Genomic DNA, 24,279 nt, shown 5'->3' on the forward strand with positions numbered 1-24,279 from the left:
TTCTGACAGGTGTGAGGTGATATCTTATTGTGATTTTAATTTGCATCTCTCTGATGATTAGTGATGTTGAACATTTTTTCCATATATCTATTGGCCATCTGTATATCCTCTTTGGAGAAGTGTCTATTCAGGGCCTTTTCCCATTTTTTAATTGGATTGTTTGGTGTGTTTTGCGGGGGGAGTTTTTTTTTGTTTTTCTTTTTGTGTTGAGTTGTATAAGTTCTTTATAAATTTTGGATATTAACCCCTTATTAGATGTTATCATTGGGGAATATGTTCTACCATTCAGTGGGTTGTATTTCATTTTGTTGATTGTTTCCTTTGCTGTGCAAAACTTTTTGAGTTTGATGTAGTCCCATTTGTTTATTTTTTCTTTTGCTTCCCTTGCCCAAGAAGATATGTCAGAAAAAAAAAATAGTGCTATGAGAAATGTCCAAGATTTTTGAGTCTTACATTTAAGTCTTTAATCTTGATGGCAGTTTTTAATTTGCATTTCTCTAAATATAAGCAAGTTTTAGCATCTTTTTATTTGTTTAAAATCCATTATATTTTGTTTTGTGAAGAATCCTTTGCCACTTTTCCATTGCATTATTGATCTTTTCCTAACTTATTTGTAGAAGCTCTTTATATATTAAAGAAAATCACCCTTTATATTTAATATATGTTGCAAATATTTTCTCCTTTTTATCATCTGTCTTTTACTTTGCTTATTTTGTATTTTTTTGAATCAGAAAACATTTGTTTTTGTGTTGTTAAATTTAATCAGTTTTAATGGAGTCTACATTTTGTATCTTTCTCAGAAAGGCTTCCTCCACCAAAGATTTTTCTCATATATTTTATTTCATTTTAAAAATATAGGTATTTGATACATCAGGGATTTATTTGAGGGTAAAGGTAGGAGTACGGATCCAGCCTTATTTTTTCCAGGTGGTGGTGTACCACCTGGAAATTCATCCTTTTCCAACTGACTTGAAATATCACTTTTATCATTCATTGGTTCCCATATGTATTTCTGACTTCCCTGCTCCATTCCTCTGTCTAATCACATGCCTCACTGGATGCCCTTCTTTAGATATCATGCAGGGAGCACCTTCTTGTAGCTAGCAGCAGTAGAGTGTTCTAAGAACATCTTTGCAATTATCAGAATCTGAAGCAATTTATCTCCCAGGGAACCTACAGTCTCTGCACTGAACAAATCAATTTAGCAAATAAATCATCCTTCAGCATAAAGGACCTGGCACTTAGATGCAAGGTTCATGCCCAAAGGAGGTAGAGGTGTCCCGTATGCCTCCAACTTGGAGGTTTTTAGCACTGTTTTTATTTAACTAGCTAGCATGCATGAACAAATAGCACCTTGTCACCAGGCAGTGAGGAAGCTGAGAAGTTTGGGATACATATGGAAGAGTATATGGCATCAGCAATGAAAATGATAAGGTCATTTCAATGGTTTTTTTAAAGCTCAGATTCCACTGTGCCATCCATTAACAGTGTGTGCTCCAGAAGTGACTAAGGTGTAAAAACTTCTCATTAAGTGCCCTTCACCATCATCCTTATGTACTATTTAGATAAGGTTGAAGAAGTAGAGATGGTCTACTTTAATGCAGTTAGATGACTCGGTCATCAACATGTGGGAGATTTGTTGGCCTATTTCCATAGATCAAGAACTCTGGGAATTAAAGGGCTCTGAGGGACTCAGCCTGTTTCGTCCCAGTGTCACATGATTATTCTTTGACTTATAAGACACCAGACACCTGAACACACTGGACTTGAAAAATGTGGCAGAGGATGGGATGCTTTGTGTAAGAAAATACAAGTATTCAGACTCACATTGGGCAGCTGATATGGGGAGGCTGCTTTTGCTTTTAAATTGGCCTGAATTCAATAGAGTCCTAGATATGTAAGAACTGCAGAACTCTAGGTGGAAATATAGCCCCAGTGTCAGCAGAACCTCACAGACATTGATGCACAGGAGTTGAACTTGAAGTTTCTGCTGCTGACCTGTAGTTTGTGCCTCAGAATGAGACTCATTTACTAAGTATCTGACCTAAAAATACAACTTGGTTTAAGAGGAATTGATGAAAATGAAAACACACTATGGTCATTAGGAGAACACAGTATCCTTGAAACTATGGAATTCTGCATGGAAATCCTAAATTATCCTAACATTTCTATGAGGCCTGACTTGGAGCAATATTTGGGTCCCTTACCTGAGTAAAAGTTGAGTCTTTCATAAAAGCGTTGAAAGCAAAACTTAGAATCACAAGTTCAAGTAATATAAATATGAAACCAAAATTAATATGAGACCTGATGTTATAATTACTGAGAAATATTCAGTGAATTAAATATCAATATTCTCATGGGTCAAAAAAAACACACAATCACTAACACTTGGCCTGTAAAGGCACATGTTAAAATGAGTGTTTATTAAACTGTTACTGTATTTTAGAGGGCACATTATTTTATAAAAGCCAATACCCTGACATAATGAGCTGATTTTTTTAGTCCTTTAGGAATAGGAAGAAGGTTGTCAGCAGGAACACACCACAATTATCACCAATCCAGATGTGTAGCCCAATAGGTAGAATTATCAAAGGACCAATTGTGCTCAGATGAATAGGCAACTTAGAGCAGCAAGGGACAGAGGGGTTCTATTAGAGTCCTGCTTTTCTTGAACCAACCTTTAATATATGCCTCACCTTGCCTGTCCCTATCAAGGTCTCTGGCTATACCAAATGGTAGATTACTGCAAAGCTTCCATTTTACTTACAGTTAAGACCACCTTTCTTTCTAGCCGTCATGCAAAGACCCTTCTGAAGTGTACCCATTTCCCCCTGCACTTCTGACCTCTTCTTTCTCCTTTATTTCACACCACTTCCTTTCCCCCATCTTTATTCTATGACAACCTTTCGGTGATGGTTGCTGACTATTTTAATGCCTACTGATGGCCAAGTCTTTGTGACTTACACCCCTAAAGATCAAGAGTCTATATTAATCCCTCTTGTTTGGGTAGAAAAACACCAAACAGAGCATGCCAACTTTCAATAGAAACCTGGGCTATCTGCCACTTGTTAGCTTAATGGATCTAGGCCCGTGGCCGGCAAACTGTGGCTCGCGAGCCACATGCGGCTCTTTGGCCCCTTGAGTGTGGCTCTTCCACAAAATACCACGGCCTGGGCGAGTCTATTTTGAAGAAGTGGCGTTAGAAGAAGTTTAAGTTTAAAAAATTTGGCACTCAAAAGAAATTTCAATCATTGTACTGCTGATATTTGGCTCTGTTGACTAATGAGTTTGCCGACCACTGATCTAGGCCAATCACTCCTCCCCTAAAAGCCCAAGTTCTCTCAGATGGAAAATGAGGAGATTTGGACTAGATCTGTGACTTTGATACTTTGTTTAATTATAAGCCTCAGTAAATAATGTATCACACACACATATCTGAAATACAAGTTTAATAAAATAATACCTTATTTACTATATAAGATGCACTTTGACCTATTCTATTCTATTCTTTAATAAAAAAAACAAAACCAATACAAGCTGGCCACACCCCATTAAATTGGTTTCCTAACCACTAGACTCGCAGGCGTCCTCAAACTACGGCCCATGGGCCACATGCGGCCGGCCGAGGACATTTATCCGGCCCGCTGGGTGCCGCTGCCTGTCCTGCTTAGCAGCCGACTCGTCCCGGGCCCGCAGTGCACATAGGAATTTGTTCATAGTTTTTTTTTTAAACTATAGTCCGGCCCTCCAACGTCTGAGGGACAGTGAACTGGCCCCCGGTTTAAAAAGTTTGAGGACCCCTGCGACTAGAGAGTCAAAATGAGCAATCAGAAAAGCAAAGGCCAGATGATATCTGAAGTCCTTTCAGGTTCCAAACAAGATGACCACAGATTGATGACTCAGCCCCAACAGTCCACATTAGAACATTTTTATGAGCCCCATTTTTGCCCCATTGTGGTTTAAGACTCTGAGAACCTTCTGAAAAATTCAGAAAATGCCCACTGTTGGCAGCTAAAGTCAAACCTAAGCCGAAGCACTGTCCCTCCAGAGACAGCTCCGGCACCTGACTACGGACCCAGGCCCAGCACCAGCTGCCCCAAAGCGACTCCCTTCTTCTCCTTTAAAATCATAGGTGTAAGCACGATTAAAATAATTTCCCACTCTTAACCCAGAAAGCTTATAAAAATATATTAGTCGACAATTTAAAATATCTCTCTGTGATTTTTGCATTGAGTGTAAATATGTAAGTAATTCATGTGCATATCCTATCTCAGCTAGGTATGGCCAGTGGGTTGCTTATTCCCAGGGGATGAGGCAGCAGAAGGAAATTACCTAGAACCTGGAATTGGCCCCATTCACTGGGGTGGGCGAGGCATAGGAAACTGGCCAGGTTGCGGGTGCTGACAGAGCAGGTTTTCGCTGCTGAGCAAAGCACAGCATTGAAAGGGTAGGAAATTGACACTCCCCAGTCTAGTAAACACTGGCCATCTTGGGCAGTCCAGGAGAAAGCTGCCCACAGAGGTGCCAGCTGGGCAACAGTCAGGCATTCAGCAAACAGGGATCAAGAAGGCCTGCCAGTGGACATTAGGTCCCAGTGACAAGGTGTTCTGGGCCCTGAGAAGCAAGTCTGGCAGGAGCATAAGCAGAGCCTCAGGAAGATGGGCCCAGGAGATAATTCACCTGCAGACACTCAGTCCTAAGCCTGCGAGCATGATGTGAAGCACAAAGCTCAGAAAACAGACCCAACTCCTGCACTCAGCTGAGGACTAAAGGTCCATCCTGGCTGGAACAGATTGCAGCTGAATATGCTATGGGAATAGGCTGGGAATGCAGGTGGGGGTTGAGCACCTGGCTGGGAAGAGTGGACAGCCATGGAGGCTGGGAAGTCAGTCACAGATTTTCAGTTCTGCATTCCTTGATGGGTGTATTTTCCAAAACCCACCAGCATATCAGGCTCAAGGTGAAAGGGAGCTCATTCTCCATCAGTGATAATCAAATGTGGCAAGAATATCTTTTTTACCCCCCAAAGACAGCCCCGTGCAGATGTGTTCCCAAACAATAGAACATCTCAAATTAAAATCGCATAAAAGCCCTATGTCTAGCTAATATTTTCACATAATAAGTTCCATATTTAATTGAATTGTACCTGCAACAAACCCAAGTTGTTCAACCAAATGCAAAATAGTGATGCAACATAGTCCTGAATCACTGTGGCGCTTGCCAAGGCGTTCTCCCATCTGGACGCAAGTCCAGCTAACACGTGGCATTATGTATATATCTTCTGTCAAGAACCTTTTTGCGCAATCTCAAAAACTGTACACATTTAGCCAATTCTTATGGCTCTTAACCCTAATTCATTGAGGATGCAAAGAACATCCCTTTTTTTTTATCCAAGAAGCAAAATGACAAGCCATCTTTGATTTCACAATTTAAAAAAAAAAATCACTACCAAATCCAAAGGAACAGCTAACTCACAAGTCACATGGAGCTTAAAGTTCTTTGATCACTATTTTGTGAGCAGAGAAACTTCTTCCAAACATGTTCTTGGAACTCTTGAACAATTTAAAAAAAAAACAGTTTTAAACCTTGTTACTCACATTGGGCAAAAGGCAAAGCTACCTAAATGTCTAAGCCAAGTTAACTCTAGATATATAGTGTAAATTTAAAAAAAAAATAGTCATTGACCATCACACATACATTTGAAATTCTCCTAAATTTGGAATATCAAAGTTTAACTTTAAATGACCATATTCTCCTTTATTCTCATGACTCTCAAATCTTTTAGAGTTTGGGTTGTTTCCTATACATTTCAATTATTCCTGGTCAGTCTTATTTGTAGCACCTCTGTGGCTGTTCATATCAAGTAATTCCCAGCAAGGTGTTGACAGGTTTTTGATGCCTACAGGCCTGGGGCAGATCATAAAAACTTAACTACTAAGAAAAGTTCCTTGATTGTTCATCCCATCTCAAGACCATGCTCCTAACAACTTCTCTACCATCTCACCCCCAAATTGCAAGAATTTTGCAATTTGCTCTCTGAAGTTTTCCACTCTGGGTAAAGCTCTCAGTTTATTGACCTCTTTTTAAAGGCCTGACTCTCGGACGTGTTCTCCCGGCTCCTCCACGTTAACCACTAAGGAGACACTGTTAGCACATTAGGCTATTTTTGCCTCTGCTAAAAGAGGAACTTCCTAACCTTTGCCCTGAGCCTATGGCTGGTGGATGGCCTGTCACAGCATGTTAGGTAGACGTGGTGAGTGAGGTATTTTGTGTTGCAACACTCACCAGCACTGCTTGATATTACTCAGGCTATACGCGAGATGGGCATCCAGGTATTGATCGAGGCCACCGCCTTCTTCATCAGGACCCACCCTGTGGAAGGAAATTCTGGTCCTCCCCAGGTTACGCTCCTTGCCATCACCACTGCTAATGCTGTGCCTGGTGCATACTGACCACCAGAGAGGAAACTGTTGAATGGACCTTCCACTTTCCTTTGGAGGTTGTCTGTTACTCTCCAAGTTCCTTCTCTGGTTCACTGCCATACCCAGCTTGTGCCTTATAATTGATACTGCTGCTGGGTCTTTCCAAGAGACTCCAGCCTCAAGACTCTTAACTGCTCCCCCAAAGTCTCAGGCTTCTCTGCTAGAGCTTGGTCCCCCAGAACACCCCAGAGGCAAGAAGCCTCAGCTCTGCCTCCTTGCCTGGAGGCCACTATGATGCTATATCTCCAACCTGAATGGACACTTAGCATCCTGAGTTCCACCCTCCTTCATCCATACTTGTTCATGAGTAACAATTTCAGAGCCTGAGAACCCAGGCTGATACCTACAAAGATTTTATCGGAGTAGGTAGAATGGGTCTTCCTGCTTCTACAATATGGCCAGTAGGAGGGACTCTACAACTCATGACTGTGGGATTGATGGGTCCCCTGTTCCCATGGATCCAGGTGCTAAGGATGGCATGAAGGACATTTGGCTGGAGGACATTTTTTTAAATTATGGTAAAACTAGAGGCCCGATGCACAAAGATTCATGCAAGAATGGGCCTTCCTTCCCCTGGCTGCAGGCACTGCCTTCACTCTGGCCCGAAGCCACCGTTCCGCCACCCAGAGGCCCCCCAGCCGCTCGGCACCTGTGTATGCAAATTAATCCTCCATCTTTGTTGGGTTAATTTGCATGCTCACTCCTGATTGGGTGGTGGGCATCTTGAAGGTACAATCATTCTCTTTTATTAGTGTAGATATACACAACACACACACAACAAGTACAAAATAACACAACAAATTTACCATCCTAACCATTTTTAAGTGTACAGTCAGTGGCATTAAGTACATTCACATTGTTGTCAATCATCCCCACCAACTCTTTTTATTATGAAAAACAGAAACTCAGTAGCCATTAAACACTGACTCCCCATTCCCCCCGTTCCCTACTCCCTGGCAACCACCATTCTATTTTTTCTCTCTGTGAATCTGACTGCATTACAATATTCGTCCTTTTGTGACTGACTTAGATCATTTGGAATAATGACCTCAGGATTCATCCATGTTGTAGCCTGTGTTGGAATTTCCTTCCTTTTAAGGCTGAATAATATTCTATTGTACATTTATGCCACATTTTATTTATCCATTCATCTCACCTTTTGGCTATTATGAATAATACTGCTATGAACACTGGTGTATAAATATCTCTTAGAGAGCTCACTTTCAATTCTTTCAGGTATATATCCAGAAGTAGAATTTCTGACTCATGTGATAGTTGTATTTTTATTTTTTGAGGAACTACCATACTATTTTCTGTAGAGACTGTACCATTTTACATTTGGAGAACATTTTATAGCAATGCTTTACTGCTCCCTTTGGCCATGGCTGAGTGGCCATTACTTCTTGGCTTGAAGCCTTGACAGTGAACTCCAGAAGAAATTTAAACTTCTTGTGCTCTGGAACCCAACTGGTCAATGTGAACCACACATTTCTTATTAGAAGGCACAGCCCCAGTCCTCTTGCCCCAACTTCCTGTTGACTATCAGCCAATGAGCACATTCTTTACCAGGCTAGCCCTGTTATCAACAAACACATGCACTGTGCCATAAATTCAGTTTGTTTTAGTAATTCCCAACAGCCCCTACCCAGGGCCTCTTCTTCCCTTATCTCACTGTTTGCCAAACCCTTCACAATTTATGTGTTTGCTTTTCTATTCTGCTTTCAGCCCTCTCTGAGTTCCCTTTTCCCACCAGGTCACTGTAGCCTTTTCGTCTCATATAAATTTAATCTTCTCTGTCTAGGACTCGTTGACTTCTACTTTCTGATTCCCTGGGCCTACACTTCTTCTCTGCCCCCTGGCACCAGCTTTTTAATCTCTGGGCTTCCTACCTCAAGTAATTTGTCAAGATCATGTCCTTGCAATTTGCAACTTATTCATTTTCTTTCTCTGTGTTTCTTTAGCACAGTCTTTCAGCTCTGTCACAGCATATGTCCCAGCTTTGTGGTCATTTGCTGGAGGAGAACTATTAAATTCCCTTTGTCCCCATAGTCTGTGCACTGAGTGTGCATTCACTGAGAGAGGCTAACTAACTCCATAGTTGCCCAAATGGAAGAGATGGCAGGTGGCATGTGTGCCCAGGCACATAAGTTAGGGAGAAAGTTTAGAGGTTTGGGCTGAAATAGAAAAAGGGAGAGTAGAGGCTGAGGGTGTGTTAGGAAGGTGTGATGTTTGGGACACCAATAGAGAGGAAACCTTGGCCATGGCAGGAGAGGAGACAGGCCTAAGGAATGTTGCCAAGGAGGTGGGGTATTTGAAGGCAGTTGTGCAGGTGCACAGAGTAGAGAAGGGCAAGGTGAGGGGTGAAGGGGGGGGGTGGGTGGAACAAACAAGCAAACAACCATTCTAATAGCCCAGGGGAGTGATAACAGTGATTCGAATAACCAGAAATGTAAGGAAACAGGCTCATAGACACAGAAAACAGACTGACAGTATTAGAGGGGAGGGGGTCAGGGGGGGGTGAAAAAGGTGAAGGGATTAAATAAACAAATAAAAACCCCATAGACACAGACAATAGTATGGTGATTACCAGAGGGAAAGGGGGTATGGGGCAGGAATAGAAAAAAGGAGAGATAAATGGTGATGGAAGGAGACTTGACTTGGGGTGATGAACATGCAATACAATACACAGATGATGTATATAGAATTGTACACCTGAAACCTATATAATTTTATTAACCAATGTCACCCCAATAAATTCAATTTAAAATAAAATGGAAAAAAGAAACGTAAGGGAAAATTTTATCTAGGACATGTCCCGCAGCAGCAGTATTGGACAACTCATCGATAGATATAAGGAATCAGAGATGAGTCAGCATTAGTCAGCGATGCTGGCCCTGAATTCTGGAGGCAGAATGGTCGTTCCTGCCGCAATGAGGAGGTTGAACATGGCAGAGGGAAAGACAGTTCCGTCTTTGCCACAGTCAAATGCATGAGACATCTGGTCCAAGGTGGCTTAGGAACCAAGCACTCTAAGGATGGCCCAGCAGTTAGGAGGAGAGGAGAGGCTATGAGGCCCAGGCTGTGCTTGGAAGCTGGAACCTCCAGCCTCGCAGCCTTCAGCCATCTAACATGGTATTTCCCACGTTGCGTCCCTTGGACCATTTCCAATGACAATAATCATTACATGGAAAATAAAAGGGGGGTTTCCCTTGGTCAAACGCTGGAAACAGTGGGTTGATCAAAGGAACACAGGTCTCTTTATTGCAGGACTTCTTCAAACCTTTCATGTAATAACATGCTTGAGAAACCTCCAGTGAGAACTTTAGCATTTGACTACAGAACTTTTTGTTGTTGTTTTCCAGAATGTCTCTTGGGACTAGAATATATGGAGAACAGGCTTTGAGAGAAAACATGGATCTAACACAAAGCAACATTTTATTCCCAAAGAATTCCATGTTAAAAACAAAAAAGGCCATTGACAAGAATAGTTTACTTCACCATTGTGAATTATTAATGTTGCAACCAGTAATTACTAATTCCCCCCATTCCCAGGTGTGTGTGTGTGTGTGTGTGTGTGTGTGTGTGTGTGTGTGTGTGTGTGTGGCAATGTGGAGCCCTGGGAACACACTGCAATGCTTTGCTTGTCTCTTTATTCCTTGTATTCCCATACCTTTCTTGCATTCTGCTTCTTATCCCCAGCAAACAACCACCCCAATTGTGCTTACTGTGTACTTTTTGGGTACATGTTCTTTGCAAACTGTGTATCCTTATTTTGTGTGCATTATCTTTAGCTTATGCCAACAGTTAGTAATCTCATTTTATTGCTTAGTGTGTTCACTGAGCACTGTGTTTTCAAGATCCATCATGTCTCTGTCCCCATCCCCCCCAAGTCTATTGCATCCAACTACTGCCTGTGCCTGCGCAGTGTACCCCCACCCGTCTTACCCGTCCACTCTCCCAGAAGGTGATACACGGTGGCTTCCGGCAAACAACATTGCAGTGGACAAACTTTTAAAGGCCCTTTATGGACCTGTGCACAAATTCTATGGGCTAGAGATCTTGCTTTTATGACTGTAAGAGACATATATCTTTGTTCCCTGGGGCCACTTTCATAGTAAATGTTATTGATCCATAACAGTTTCCTAGTCCTCTATATGGGTTTTGTCCCTTTAATACAGTATCTCATGTGACCATCCCAACAACCCTGTGAGTTTAGCTAGGCTGATCACATTATCCTCAATTTATATGTAAACATAAGTGACTTCAATTGGGGAATGATAGTTTAGTAAGAGGTGAGCGTAGGGCTGTGTGGGTTCTCCTTATTAATCCAAAGCCTTCCATTCCACTGTCCCTTATTATTGTTCCTTGGACACTCTCAGCACTCCTGCCTTAGGACATCGGCCCTGACACTAGGTCACATCATTATGTGTTGATTGTCCTGCTCTCCTGCTAGAATGCAAGCTCTGTGAGGACAGGGACTCTGTCTCTTCTTTGCTCTATTTCCCCAGTGCTCAGAAGTGACATATAAAAGGTGCTCAGTAAATATTTGTTGAATGATGAAAAGAATCATTCAGGATAGATATGTCCCCAAGGAAACCTCAAACAGGAGGGTCTTGTTGTTTTGCTGGTTTCGGCAATGAGTATTATTTCCCTGGGACGTATGGAAAGGAATCGGGAAAGTCTGTCACCTAAAATCAAGGTTTTGGGTGGCGGGGTCTGTAATCTCACCCCATCAGTGCTCCCTCAATTCAGCAGTCAGCCCACAAAAGTACAGTCAATTTACTACCATCTCGGGATTCACAGGATAAGGGAAGGGTCGGCTCTGAAGAGCTGCCAGTTGGGCTCCACTCATTCAGGTCATGCCTCGGGCCCTTACTGGGCTACTATCTCATGTCTCTTTCCTAGACTGACTCAGGGGTTGGCCTAGGGTGCCAGAAAGAGCACCGGATTGGGAACCAGATCTGGCTTCTGGTCTCAGCTCAGCTGTTCCCAGCCAAGGGACTAGAATCATCATCCTTACCTTTAAAACACACTTGAGCTCCTGCCTACCTCATAGGTCTGTTGTGAGAAAGGAACTCTTGCTCTGTCAGTGCAGCCCGCCCAAGGAGCAGGGGTTCTATTCCTGATTCCTCCCATCCCAGCTGGCACCCTGCAGCCTGTCCCTGGCCAGCCGTGGGTGACCTTCACTAGTCCCGCACATGGAGCCTCAGAAAGGCTGGGGAGGAGTTTCTCTGGCCTCTCCTGCCTCCTCCTGGCTAAGGGGCAGCTCTAGGGCATGGCACGTGTTCTGGGGGCACACACGCCGTCACCTCACCTCATTGGACCCACTTTCCTATGAAATGAGGGGTTTGAGCTAGAGTTGTCATCTTGAAGCTCCCTTCTGTCTCTCAAATACCATGATCTGTGCTTTAATGTCTCTTTTCTCTGCCTCCTGTGTCTCCCCAACAGGGTCTAACACTCTTTTGCCATTAAATTCTCCTTTCTTCAGAGTTACCCATCTGGGCTTGCTAACACCTGACCCGGGACAGTGCCCTCCTCCCATGGCCTGGGGCTCCTCCCCTGGCCGCACTGTTGCTTCAGAACTCGTTCTAGCTTTCGTCAAGCCCTTCAATTCATATTCTGAGTCCACATATCATTTGGGAAGAAGAGATTTTGCCATGTACTGTCACACAAATATATATCTTGCACGTATTCTATGCAATAGCCCCCCCTTCTCCCTGTGGCGTGCATGAGCACACGCGCGTGCGCGCGCGCACACACACACACACACACACACACACACACACACACTTCCCTCCAGTGCCTGAGAATCTACATGCCTGGGCATAACTGTGTGGGCACAAATACGCAGAGACAGCCAATGACTATTTTAATGTTTCTTTGTCCCTGTGGTGCCATCTAACTATTTATTTAGTGGTTTGATGCAGTTTGCATCAACAACTTTGCCTTATAGGCTGTTCTTCATGTTTATGCTTCTTACTGTGAAAAAAATTGCTTGCCTAACATCTGTTCTGAATCCGCTTTTTCTTTATTTTGTTATTTATCTATTCCCTATTGAATTAAATTTGCGCCAAGGACAGTAACTGGAATTGGAATCTTCAGTGTCCTCCAGGATTCCTGTATACTTCAATACATCTCTTAATTACTCTTTTTTTTTTTTTTTTTTTTTTTTTTTGCTGTTATGAGATATACATATTTACCCATGTTCGCGCAGGCAGATTGGCTTGTAGCTTACCTCTGCCTGCTCCCACAGGGGAATACGTGTTATTAACTGAATAAATTAAATGAGCACGTATATCCAATAGAGTGGAGAGGTTTTTCGTTATAGGTTTGTTTCAGATCCCCTGGCTGCCCAATTCCCGCCTTGAGCCAGAGCTCTGTTCTGGAAAAAGCTTTAATGTAGCTTGATATCATCACAACGCACCAGGACTAGGAGGGCCACTGTGTGTTACAGACGAAGACGCTCTTCCAGGCTGGTTGGTGTGAAATTGGACCCGAATCCTCATTAACCCCCTACTCCCACCACGTAGAAACTCGCTTTGGGACCGACCAAGCATATTCCCAGCTGTAGCCCAGAAGGTCCCTAAAGAAGGGTGGTGAGACCTTTTTTTCTACCTGACACCTGGGAAATCTACCAGATGTAAGACTGTGACCTGAGACTCAGGGGCTGGTGCAAAGTCACTAAGTTCTAACTCCAAATGCAGTGCTCACTCTGGGAGAGGGAGAAAACCCCTTTCCCCCCTCTTTAGGACCTTTCCCACACTCATCTCAGGGTCTGTGTTCATGTCTTCTAATGCCACAAAGACAGAGAGGATGATTTCCTCCAAGTCTGGAAGAACTCACTGCTGGCCCCACTCCAGACATTGTCCACTCAACAGATATCTCAGCTTCACTCTGTGTAGAGCACTAAGTTGATGGCAGTGGGAGAGACCACCCCTCCCTTCCAAAAGAGTATAATTCATGTCTCTTTTTCTGAAGAAATTTGGTATCTACTTTAGAAGAAACACATGAACATGAGCCAAGTTGCCCAAGAATGCCAGGTAATAAGTGTCTGAAAACCACATGATTGAACCACCAACCTGAAGCCACAAATTTGATTGGATCATGGGCCAGTGAAGGCAAAGAAGGCTACTAGGAGGAGACAGTACTTGAGCAAGGTCTTGAAGGATGAATAACAGGGAGATAAGAGGGAAGAGGGAAGAACATTCTACATTGCACAGCCAGACATGAGACTCACCTGCACCAGCCACAAAGGGAGGCCCAGAGTAGAGCAGAACTGCAGGTAGGTGCCCCTTCCACAGTGTGGAAGAGAAATAGTGCGAGTGGACTATTTCAGAATGGACAGGGATTGAGTGAGTTTTGGAATGGCAATATAAAGGTGAGTAAGAGAAACAAGGTTCTGAGGTTTCAAGTCTGGCTTCAAATCCGAAGAAATTGGGAAGCAGGAGGATAAGAATTGATTTCCCAGGACCAGAAAGGCAGACTCAAAACCATCCTCCCAATCACTCGTATGTGCAGGTTGCTCTCCAGCTTCTTGGGGAACTGAAGAGAAAATAAGACAGGGCTTTGTCCTCAAAGAACTCACAGAGTCGTAAGGAGCCTGTGAATCAAGAAAACAGAGTGAGATGCAAATTAACAGAGGAATGGAAAAAGTGCTATGGAACCTGAAAGGTCCACAGAAGAGGGGACAGGTGACTTGTCAGCCTTTTCCAAAGGAACACGATGAAGACCAGAGGAAAAATCATGTGCAAAGTTGGAGAAATACTGTCAATTTTGAGAGCCACAAATAACTATTTTTATAGCAATGATGAGGCTATGATTCCCAAACTATGTGCTAAGGCACCCCAGGGTGCCACAGTGAATTCATAGGGCTTCGTGGGATAGTTTAAATATTCGTGGGGAACACAGCGACATCTGTTGGTCACTGTGAGAACCACTTCCAAGTATGTGTATTTTTTCAAATGTCCATTAAGTTGTTAGAACATGAATACTTACTAAGCTGTTTGGACTTAACTGGTTAAAAAATAAGAGTGTTAGGGACTTCTTTTGGCCTTGGGAGGCTATGAAAAATTACTAAGTCATTAATGGTGCTGTGAATTGAGAAACTTTGGGAACCTTTTTGGAAGAGGAATGAGGCAGGAAGAGAGGGTGCAAGCTTCGGCTGGGAGCCTCGTATGGACCAAGAGGCTTGCACTAGTTGCTTCAATGGAGAGTTTTATCTGGAGTGGGACTACATGGTCACCTTCTGTTTTACAAAATTAGATTTGTCCTTGAGGTGGGAGTTGGTTTGGAGATTGGGAGCCACTGCAGTGGTCCTAATGAGAGAGATGGGGGTGAACCCACAGCATTAGGATTAGCATGTCCATTAAAGTGATGGAACTCTTACTGCATGCCCAACATGGCAGTAAATTCCAGACATCAAAGATAAATGGGACAAGAGCCCTGTGTTTAACGTACTCATAATCAAGTGGAAAGGCAGCCAAGGAAACAGACCATTACAATGAGTGGAGAGCTACTAGCAGTTAACCAGGCAAGAGAAGAAGAAAGAGTTCTGTTCCAGGAAGCTAGAGGGAACAGCATGTGCACAGACATGGAGGTGAGAGGTGGTTAGGTTTTCAGTAAATTGGGTTGATCACCAGCACTGGCTCTTGGGTGATGGGAAATAGGGAGGGAAGAGGCCAAGAACAAGGCAGGGATCAGGTTGTGAAGGATGCTGAAGACTTCCAAAGAGCTTGATGGTGACAAACCATTGAAGGGTTTTCAATAAAGACAAAATGAAATTTGCATTTGACAAAGTCCTAGGTGGATGAACTGAGTTGGGGCCCACGTAGAGACAAGCAGTAGATCAGATACACAAACCAGAATGATGGACCCATAAATCTCTGAGTGGGAGGTCCGAAGTCTGGCAGGAAGTGCAGGTCCAGAGACCCACCAGTATGATGAGGGCAGGAGAACAATGCCAAACGGGCCCCAGGCACTCCTGAGAGGAAAAGGGCTGATTAAGGGCTGATTCTGTCCATCAAGCTCTGGAGGGTCTGTGAGTTCAGGGTGGGCCCCCAGGCAGGCGTGTCCTGAGGCATCCCTGGGCAGGTAATACACATCCCACTTGGAGTGACAGATGGGTATTGGGAGAAAGAAGCTCCCAGACTCCACGGGCCTGTGACTCTGTCACTGGCTCCTCCAGAGAAGTGTCCCCAGCAGCTTGAGTCTGTTCCGCTGCTCATCTAACTCAAGCCACCCCTGCTCTAATGACAGACTGGACGGCATGATGCCCGAACAAGCCAAGCAGGGACAGATCCCCAGGACTCCTGGGGCCATGCTCGTCCACAGCACGGTGCGGGCCGCCCAGCCCAGGGGCAGCCCCTGTGAAAGCCAAATGCCCACGTGCTCCCAGCACTGGATTTCTACTGAGCTTTTCTCTGAGCTCCTGGGAAGTTGAGAGTCTCAGACACTCACAGTTGAGCTTCAGGAGGCAATGGCCATATTTTTCCACTGAGCTTCCTGCCACTTCTACATGGAGAGTCCAGGCTGGAGGTTAGACTTCAGGCCAGGACAGCAGTCAACCTGCTGGGAGGTCAAACTGTCACCCAGGCAAGGATTTATCAGATGTTTGGTGCATAGTAGGTGTCAGAGTTGCTGAAGGTGCTCATTGGCCCTTCAGTCTCTACCTGGAAACCAGGTCTCCAGGCACGCTCAGAGTCCTTCTGCCGACATGGGGAGGGTGTTGACATGCCACCTGGTCTCCAGGGGCACTCCTAGCCCAGCTCCTTCATCCCCTATAATGTAGCACTTGCTGGTGTGGCCCACCCACTGGAGTGTGCAGGCCCCTCGCTTTGATGGGGAGGTTATCATGCTAAAACTCTACTGTGGATCAAGCATTCTCCCGTTTCTCATCTGACCCACATAACAGCCTCTTTTTTCAAAGAAACTGGCTCAGGAAGGCTGTGGTTTGCTCAAGGTGACACAGCTACTAGCTCCTAGGACAGGGCCTTGAACTCAAGTCCCTGTAGCTGCACCACAGCCAACCTCCACCCTGAGGCTCGACAGAGGCTGTGGGAACAACCCAGTGACAAGTCTCTCTTTTCCCTTTTTTTCTTTTTCTTATTGCAAAAGTCACATGCACTCATTATAAACCACTAGAACATGAAAGAGATACACAATGTGAAAAGTAACAGTCCCCATAACTTCCTGCTCCAGATCCATGCCCCGTTAGCCAGCTAATATATCTTCCTCCAAATCTTTTCCAGGAATATTATTCACAGCTCAATAAATGCTTGTTGAATGAACTAATAGAGAGACTACCATTTACTTACAGAACCATAGGGACCATTTCACAACGTGCTTATCTATTCAGCTGTGACATCCGGACACCCTTTCATGTGCATGGCATAGGCAGTGGTCCTAGTGAGAGATAAGAAGGCCTCTAGCTTGGTCACCCCGATGGGGGGCAGGCCTTCTGGAACAGGGCCAGGCAGCCCCCAGGCTAACTAACACCAGCCATCTACCCACCTCAGTTCCTGGAAGGCAGCTGTGAACTATTTTGGTTGAATTGACTGGTCAGGTTTTTTTGGAAAAAAGAAAACTATGAATTAAGTCAAACAAGTGTTATTTTTATTTGTATAATACTTCACTGATTTGCCTCAATTTTCTCTTCAATCAGGTGCTTTGGGGTTGTAGAAGCAAATTCTTATTGCATAAATAAATAGAAAAGAATAATTGGCTGAGAAGTTTTTCTCGGAAAGGTGGCGGTATACACATGTAGATTAGAGGAAGCAAGAACTTACCTTGGTCACTGGGCTGGTGTGGTGGTTCTGGCGGCTTTGAATTCCCACCTTCAAAGACACAGTTCACACAGTGGCTCTCTCCTCCCTCACAATTACTCAGCCCTGGGGCTGCTCTGCAGAGGCCAGCCTGGGCGAAGAGATCTGAGGGAGTAGAGGGCAGAGGGTCAATGGCAGCTGTCAGTCTGGGATCAGGTTCCTATCTTGGGCAACTTACTTAAACTCTCTAAGTCTCAGTTTCCTAGTCTGAAAAGTGGGTATAATAACTACCCCATCCATTTTTTAATGAGGATTAAATGAGATAATAGAAGCAACGCACTTAGAACGAGGCCCGGCAGGCAGTGAGCATTCAATACATGCTCACCTGGGGGTTACCTCCAAGGCTCTGAGAAGCGTCCTCAACCTTCTCCACTGACCGATTCCACGGTATAGGACGTCCCTTCACACCCTACAGAGAGTTGACTTAATATTCAAAGACCACAATTTCACTCCCTTTTTAATTCATAGGAACTGTGAATTTAAAGCTACTGCAGCAAACTGCAGAGTCCCAGTTTCACTCCCATATTTCAGGGACGAGGAGGCTGAAGTGACGGGTGTTTACGGAGTTTGCCTGGGACGGTTTCCCAAGTGAGTGGCAGAGCTGGGTGACCCTGACCCAGCCTCCTGGGCTCCAGTGCCCATTGTTTTACAAAGCACCCCCACCCACACCTCTGGAAGCAGGAAGACGCCACCATCCATTCATACGCCTGTACACAACTGAGGGCAGGCCCTCCTGGGGAAGTTCATTTTGAGGGGCAGAATGACATCGGCATTAACAGGGTTGAGAAGAAAGGGGGCACCATATTCGTTAGGACTTCAGTATAACAAGGATGGAAACCCAATTCAAATGAACTTAAGTACAAACGAAAGTAAGCTTGGAGGATCCAAGGAAGACTGCAGGAGGCCAAAAGCCTTCAACCAAACTTTGTATGTACCTCCTCAACACTCTCTGTTCACCTGAAATCTCTGCTGGTCTCTGTTAGCAGCTTCTGCAGAGAGTTCTTGCCCCGGGGCAGAAAGGTGATCACCAAGAGCCCTAAATTAATATATTCCCAGGTTAGCAGCACCAGGAGAAAGATCGAGTATTCGCCCCGGCCTCCATGTACTCATCCCATTGAAGGATTCGACTGGCCCTGACTGGGGCATGTGTCCACCCCGTGGACCAGTCACTGTTGCCAACGAGATGAGATACTATGATAGGCCATGCCTAGATGGTGAGTCCATTCTCATGCCCAGAGGAACTGAGTGCTATCACTGGCAGCAGCTTCAGAGCTGCATGGAAGGGGGAGGTGCTACCTTGAGGAGAGCTGGGCAGACAAAACCGTGGAGCCATCCCAGGAACTGCAAAGGAAGCCCTGAAAAATGAACTTCATTTACATGTTTTTCTTTTCAAGATCTTTCCAGGAGCTCCTCAAACTATAGATGAGCGTTTGTATAAATATAAATTCACGAGATTACACAATTTACATGTAAAATGGGGCCAGTTTTCTCAGGAGGTTCATAAACCAGCTCTGAAGCAATTCTAAAGGAATTGTGACAAAATGGTTTTTAGCATTAGCAATATTACGAGAAAAACACATAAAGACTCCCAAGATGCCCACCAGGGAGGACAACTTTCCTTTGAATGTAGAGTATTATTTTGAGTTTTTGAAAATCCAGACTATGTGTAAAATTGTTTGGTAATAACTAAATCAATACAAATATAGTATTACCAAAATATGCTTGTACCCTAGTGTAAATGTTTTCCTTGTAGAACTAAGAACTCAGGGAAGCAGGAATGGTGTGAACTTTGGTTAGATATAGAGCAGGGTTTTTTATTTGGGGTTTGGAGTCCCCAAACTGGTTATTGTTATCACATCAGGATCCCCTGAGGAACTTGTTAAAATGAGAAGAGACTGGGGACCCACCCCAGAGACATGGTCAGGTGGATTGGGGGGTGCGGGGGGGTGGACAGCAGGCGGCCTTATTTTCTGAATGCTGGACAGATGGTTTTGACTAGCCACTGCCCTCAGACAGTGTTCCTTGGGGTGGGCTAGTCTCCTGGCATCAGAACCTCAAGAGCCTGTTAAAATGCCTATTCTTGGGCCCCACCCAGGCCTGCCAGATCCGACTTGGTGAAGAGCAGAGCTATAACTCTATGGTCTATTAAGCTCCCAAGTGACTTTCCTAAAAATAATTTTTATTTTGAGACAATTATAGATTCCCAGAAAGTTGCAAAATAAAATGTACAGAGAGGTCCTAGGGACCCTTTGTCTAGTTTCCCCCAATGGGGAATTAGAGTACATTATCAAAACCAGGAATTTGACATTGGTATAATCCACAATGCTTACTCGGATTTTATTAGGTTTATATGCACCCGTGTGTGTGTGTGTGTGTGTGTGTGTGTGTGTGTGAGAGAGAGAGAGAGAGAGAGAGAGAGAGAGAGAGAGAGAGAGAGAGAGAGAGAGAGAATAGCATTTTATGCAAGTATATCACATGTGTAGATTTGTGTAACCACCACCATAGCCAATAAACAGAACTGTCCCATCACCACAAGGCTCTCTAGTGCTACCCTTTATACTAGTAGCCATACCAACCCATCACCAACCCTTCTCTAACCTCTGGCAACTACTAATCTCTGCTCCAATCCCTATAATTTTGTTATTTCAAAAATGAAAAAGCTGTGGTACATTTACACCATAAAATACTATGCAGCTGAACAAAAAGAAGGATCTCACCTGGCCAGCCTGGCTCAGTGGTTGAGCGTCGACCTGTGGACCAGGAGGTTGCTGTTCTATTCCCAGTCAGGACACATACTGGGTTGTGGGCTCGATCCACAGTGTGGGGGTGCAGGAGGCAGCCAATCAATGATTCTCTCTCATCTTTAATGTTTCTCTCTCTATCTCCCTCTCCATTCCTCTCTGATATATATATTATTCTGGGTTTTTGAAAATCCAGACTATGTGTAAAATTGTTTGGTAATAACTAAATCAATACAAAAATTTTTTTTTTTTTAAAGAAGGATCTCTTACCCTTGGTGACAGCATGGAGGGACCTGGAGAGTATTATGCTAAGCAAAATAAGCCAGTCAGAGAAAGACAAGTATCACATTATCTCATTCATATGTGAAATCTAATGAACAAAATAAACTGATGAACAAAGTAGACCCAGAGACATAGAAGCATGGAGAAGACTGCAGAATTTCAGAGGGAAGGGGGAGGTGGAGATGGGAAGTGATTAACCAAAGAACTTATATACATATATGTATGGCCCATGGGAGACAATAGTGTGATGAAGGCCTGGTGTGGGGCAGGAGCCAGGTGGAGGGGAGCAAAGAGGGAATAATAGGAGACATCTGTAATACTCACAACAATAAAAATAAAAATTAAAAAACCCAGGGGGGAAATGTTATACAAGTGGAATCATCTATACTAATAATAGAGGAATATGCAAATTGTCTGGGATGCCGTCACAGTAATAGTAACGACCAAACAGCAGGCTGTGTGGGGCAACCAGGCTGGCAGGGGGTGCAGTTGGGGGCAACCAGGTCGGCAGTGGGGGGCAGTTGGGAACGACCAGGCCAGCAGGGGGGGGACAGTTGGGGGTGACCAGGCCAGCAAGGGGGGCAGTTGGGGGCAACCAGGCTAGCAGGGGGGGGAGTAAGAGGTGACCAGGCCAGCGGGGGCGGGGGGGCAGTTGGGGGCGACCAAGTCAGCAGTGGGGGCAGTAAGGGGCAACCAGGCTGGCAGGGAGGGCAGTTGGGGGCAACCAGGCCAGCAAGCGGGGGGGGGGGGGGGTTAGGGGCGATCAGGCCAGCAGGCAGAGGCAGTTAGGGGTGATTAGGCTGGCAGGGGGGGCAATTAAGGGTGATCAGGCAGGCAGGCAGGTGAGCAGTTAGGAGCCAGCAGTCCCGGATTGTGAGAGGGATGTCTGACTGCCGGTTTAGGCCCAATCCCAGACATCCCCCAAGGGGTCCCAGATTGGAGAGGGTGCAGGCTGGACTGAGGGGACCCCCCCTCCTGTGCACAAATTTCATGCACCAGGCCTCTAGCATAATATTATTTTTCTTCCTCAAAAGCAGGGGCAGAGATTATAAAATATTTTTTAAAAAGTAAGTTTGAGAATTAAAAATATATATGAACTCTTTCTAGAATGGCTTTTTTCACTCACACAACTCCCTTGAGATCCACCCAAATCAGTGTACGTATTGATAGTTTGGGGCCTTTTTCTTACAGCATAGTATTCCATTGCATGATGTAGCACTGCTTGTTCAGCCATCCATCTGCTGAAGAACATTTGATTTGCTTTCAGTTTTTGTCTATTACAAATAAAGCTGCTATGAACATCCATGTCCATGTTTTATGTGTGAACATAAGTTTTTATTTCTCTGGGTCATATAGTAAGTGCCTGTTTAGTTGTATAAGAAACCGCCAAACTTTTTTCCGAAGTGGCTGTACCATTTTCCATTCCCACCACCAATGTATGTGTGATCCAGTTTCTCCACATGCTCATCGGCATTTGATATTATTACTTTACTTAGCCATTCTGATAGATGTGTAGTAATAGCTCATTGTGGGTTTTTTGTTTTTGTTTTTTTTACAGAGAGGAAGGGAGAGGGAGAGAGAGTTAGAAACATTGAGAGAGAAATATCAATCAGCTGCCTCCTGCACACCTCCTACTGGGGATGTGCCCGCAACCAAGGTACATGCCCTTGACTGGAATCGAACCTGGGACCCTTCAGTCCACAGGCCGACGCTCTATCCACTGAGCCAAACCTGTTAGGGCGAGCTCACTGTGGTTTTAATTTGCATTTCCCAAATGGCTAATGATAGTGAACATCTTTTCATGTGCTTACTTGGCATCAGTATATCCTCTTTGGTGAAACATTTGTCCACATTTTTATAGAATATGTACTCTAGATGCAGATTCTTTGTCAATTATATGGTTGGAAAAAATTTCTCCCAGCATGCAGATTATCTTTTCATCAAAACAAGGTCTTTTAGGGAGCAAAAAAAATTTTGTTGGATGAAGTCCATTTCATTAATTTTTGTCTGTGATAGGTTGTACTTTGGGTGTCGAATCTAAGAACTATTTGCCTCCTAAATCCCCCAAATGGTCTCCTATTGTTTTCTAAAAGTTTTATGTTTTACATGTAAGTCTGTAATCCATTTTGAGGTAATTTTTTGTATATGGTTTGAGGTCATTTTTTGGCCAGTGTATGTCCAATTGCCCCAGCACTACTTGCTGAAAAGACTTTGCTTTTGTATCTTTGTCTAAAATCAATTGAGAATATTTGTATGGGTCTATTTCTGGGTTCTCTACTCTGTTCAATTCACCTATGTGCCTATTTTTCTGCTAATACCACCTGGTCTTGACTACTGTAGTCAAGTCTTGGAATCTGGTGGTCGGATTCCTTCCACTTTATTCTTCTTTTTCAAAATTGATTTAGTTATTTTAACAACTTCGCCTTTCCATATAAGTTTTAAAATAAGCTTGTCTGTGCCTAAAAAAGTTATCACTGTGATTTTGATCGGAATTGCATTAAACCTATGGACCAGTTTTGAGATAATTGACATCTTTACAGTGTGGAGTCTTTCAATCCATGAACATAATTTATCTCTCCATTTATTTAGGTCTTCTTTGATTTTTTTAATATGCATTGTAAATGGCATCCTGTTTCAGTTTTGGTTTCCACATGTTCATTGCTAGTATACAGAAATGCTATACTGATTTTGTGGTTGTATGTGTGTTGATCTTGAATCCTGCAACATTGTTGAACTCACTTATTAGTTCAGGATTTTTTATGTCATCTGGAAATAGGGACAATTGTGTTAATTTCTTTCCAGTCTATATGCTTGTAATTTGCTTGCCTTGGTGCACTTGCTAGGAGTTCCAGCACTGTGTTAAAATTCCTTGCCTTGTTCCCAATCTCAAGAGAAAGTGTTCATTCTTCCACCATTAAATGTGAAGGCTGTGACTGGGTCTTGGTAGCTTTTGTCTCCTCAGCACTTTAATAAATAAATACAACAAGGCATATATGTAAGCACTGCCTCCTGTTAGAATTCATTAGTACCAGCCGACGAACCAGTCCTTGCCCTCATTTCTTCATTAACGTCCCAGTATCTCTTGAGTTCCTTCATATACAGGTGTGGCAACCAGATGTTCAGCCCTTCCCCAGCAGGTTTAATCTTTCCTGAATTCCCACAAATGCTTATTAATTCACTTCGACTTTTTCCAAGAATCTTTTTTTTTTTCTAGACTGACTCTCTCTCCACTTTTGAACAATGTGGACAATACTGACCTCTGCCATTTTCTTCTTGGTCTTACTGCTGGATCTTATGAATCATTATTAAGGTGTTTAAGTTTACAGATCTATCTTTCCTATCAGGCTACGAGCTCCCTGGATGCAGGGACTCTGCCTTAGTCATCTGGGAATCTCCAGGGACTGGTACAAGGTAGGATTCTATAAATGTCTGTGGAATGTTAATGTTAGATCATCTTGGCTGCACCGTTCCTCATGATTAGCTTGTGCACTTCCTCCTCTACTCTGCATCTTTACTTCCTGTTTATCTTTTATCCTTCATTCTAAGCCACCGTGAATTCCTTTTTGAAGGGATAAATGGATAGACAGATACAGCATATTTTAAAGTAATTCTTTTATTCCTCCCAGGTACTATCTTGGCCGTCGGATGTTTATCGTTATCTCGGAGCCAGACATGATCAAGCAGGTGTTGGTTGAGAACTTCAGTAATTTTACCAACAGAATGGTATGTAGTTTTCTTTCTGCATATGGATGGATGGGGAATTATTCTCAGATGCAAGGACTGCACATCACATCTAACAGGGTCATGATTGGGTCTCTTATCAGGTTTAGATCAGCTCAACTCAAAATTGAGCTCCCCAGTGAATTCAGGTTTTCAAAAGAGATGTACAGGACTGGTAAAAGAGAATGGAATTTACATTTAAGAAATGCTTCAAGACAGCTAAAGATCAAGAGA

General features: G+C 43.8%; 1 protein-coding gene across 1 annotated transcript in view; it reads left to right on the forward strand.

The window, feature by feature from the left end:
* Window positions 1-24,279, forward strand: part of TBXAS1 (thromboxane A synthase 1) — a 151,073-nt gene that overhangs the window by 49,161 nt on the left and 77,633 nt on the right. The window contains exon 4 of the mRNA XM_080665005.1: window positions 23,952-24,048. Coding sequence (XP_080521131.1) covers window positions 23,952-24,048 — 97 coding nt within the window. The remainder of the gene's footprint in view (window positions 1-23,951; window positions 24,049-24,279) is intronic.

Source organism: Plecotus auritus (assembly GCF_963455305.1).
Source record: "Plecotus auritus genome assembly, chromosome: 4".
Lineage (NCBI taxonomy): Eukaryota > Metazoa > Chordata > Mammalia > Chiroptera > Vespertilionidae > Plecotus > Plecotus auritus.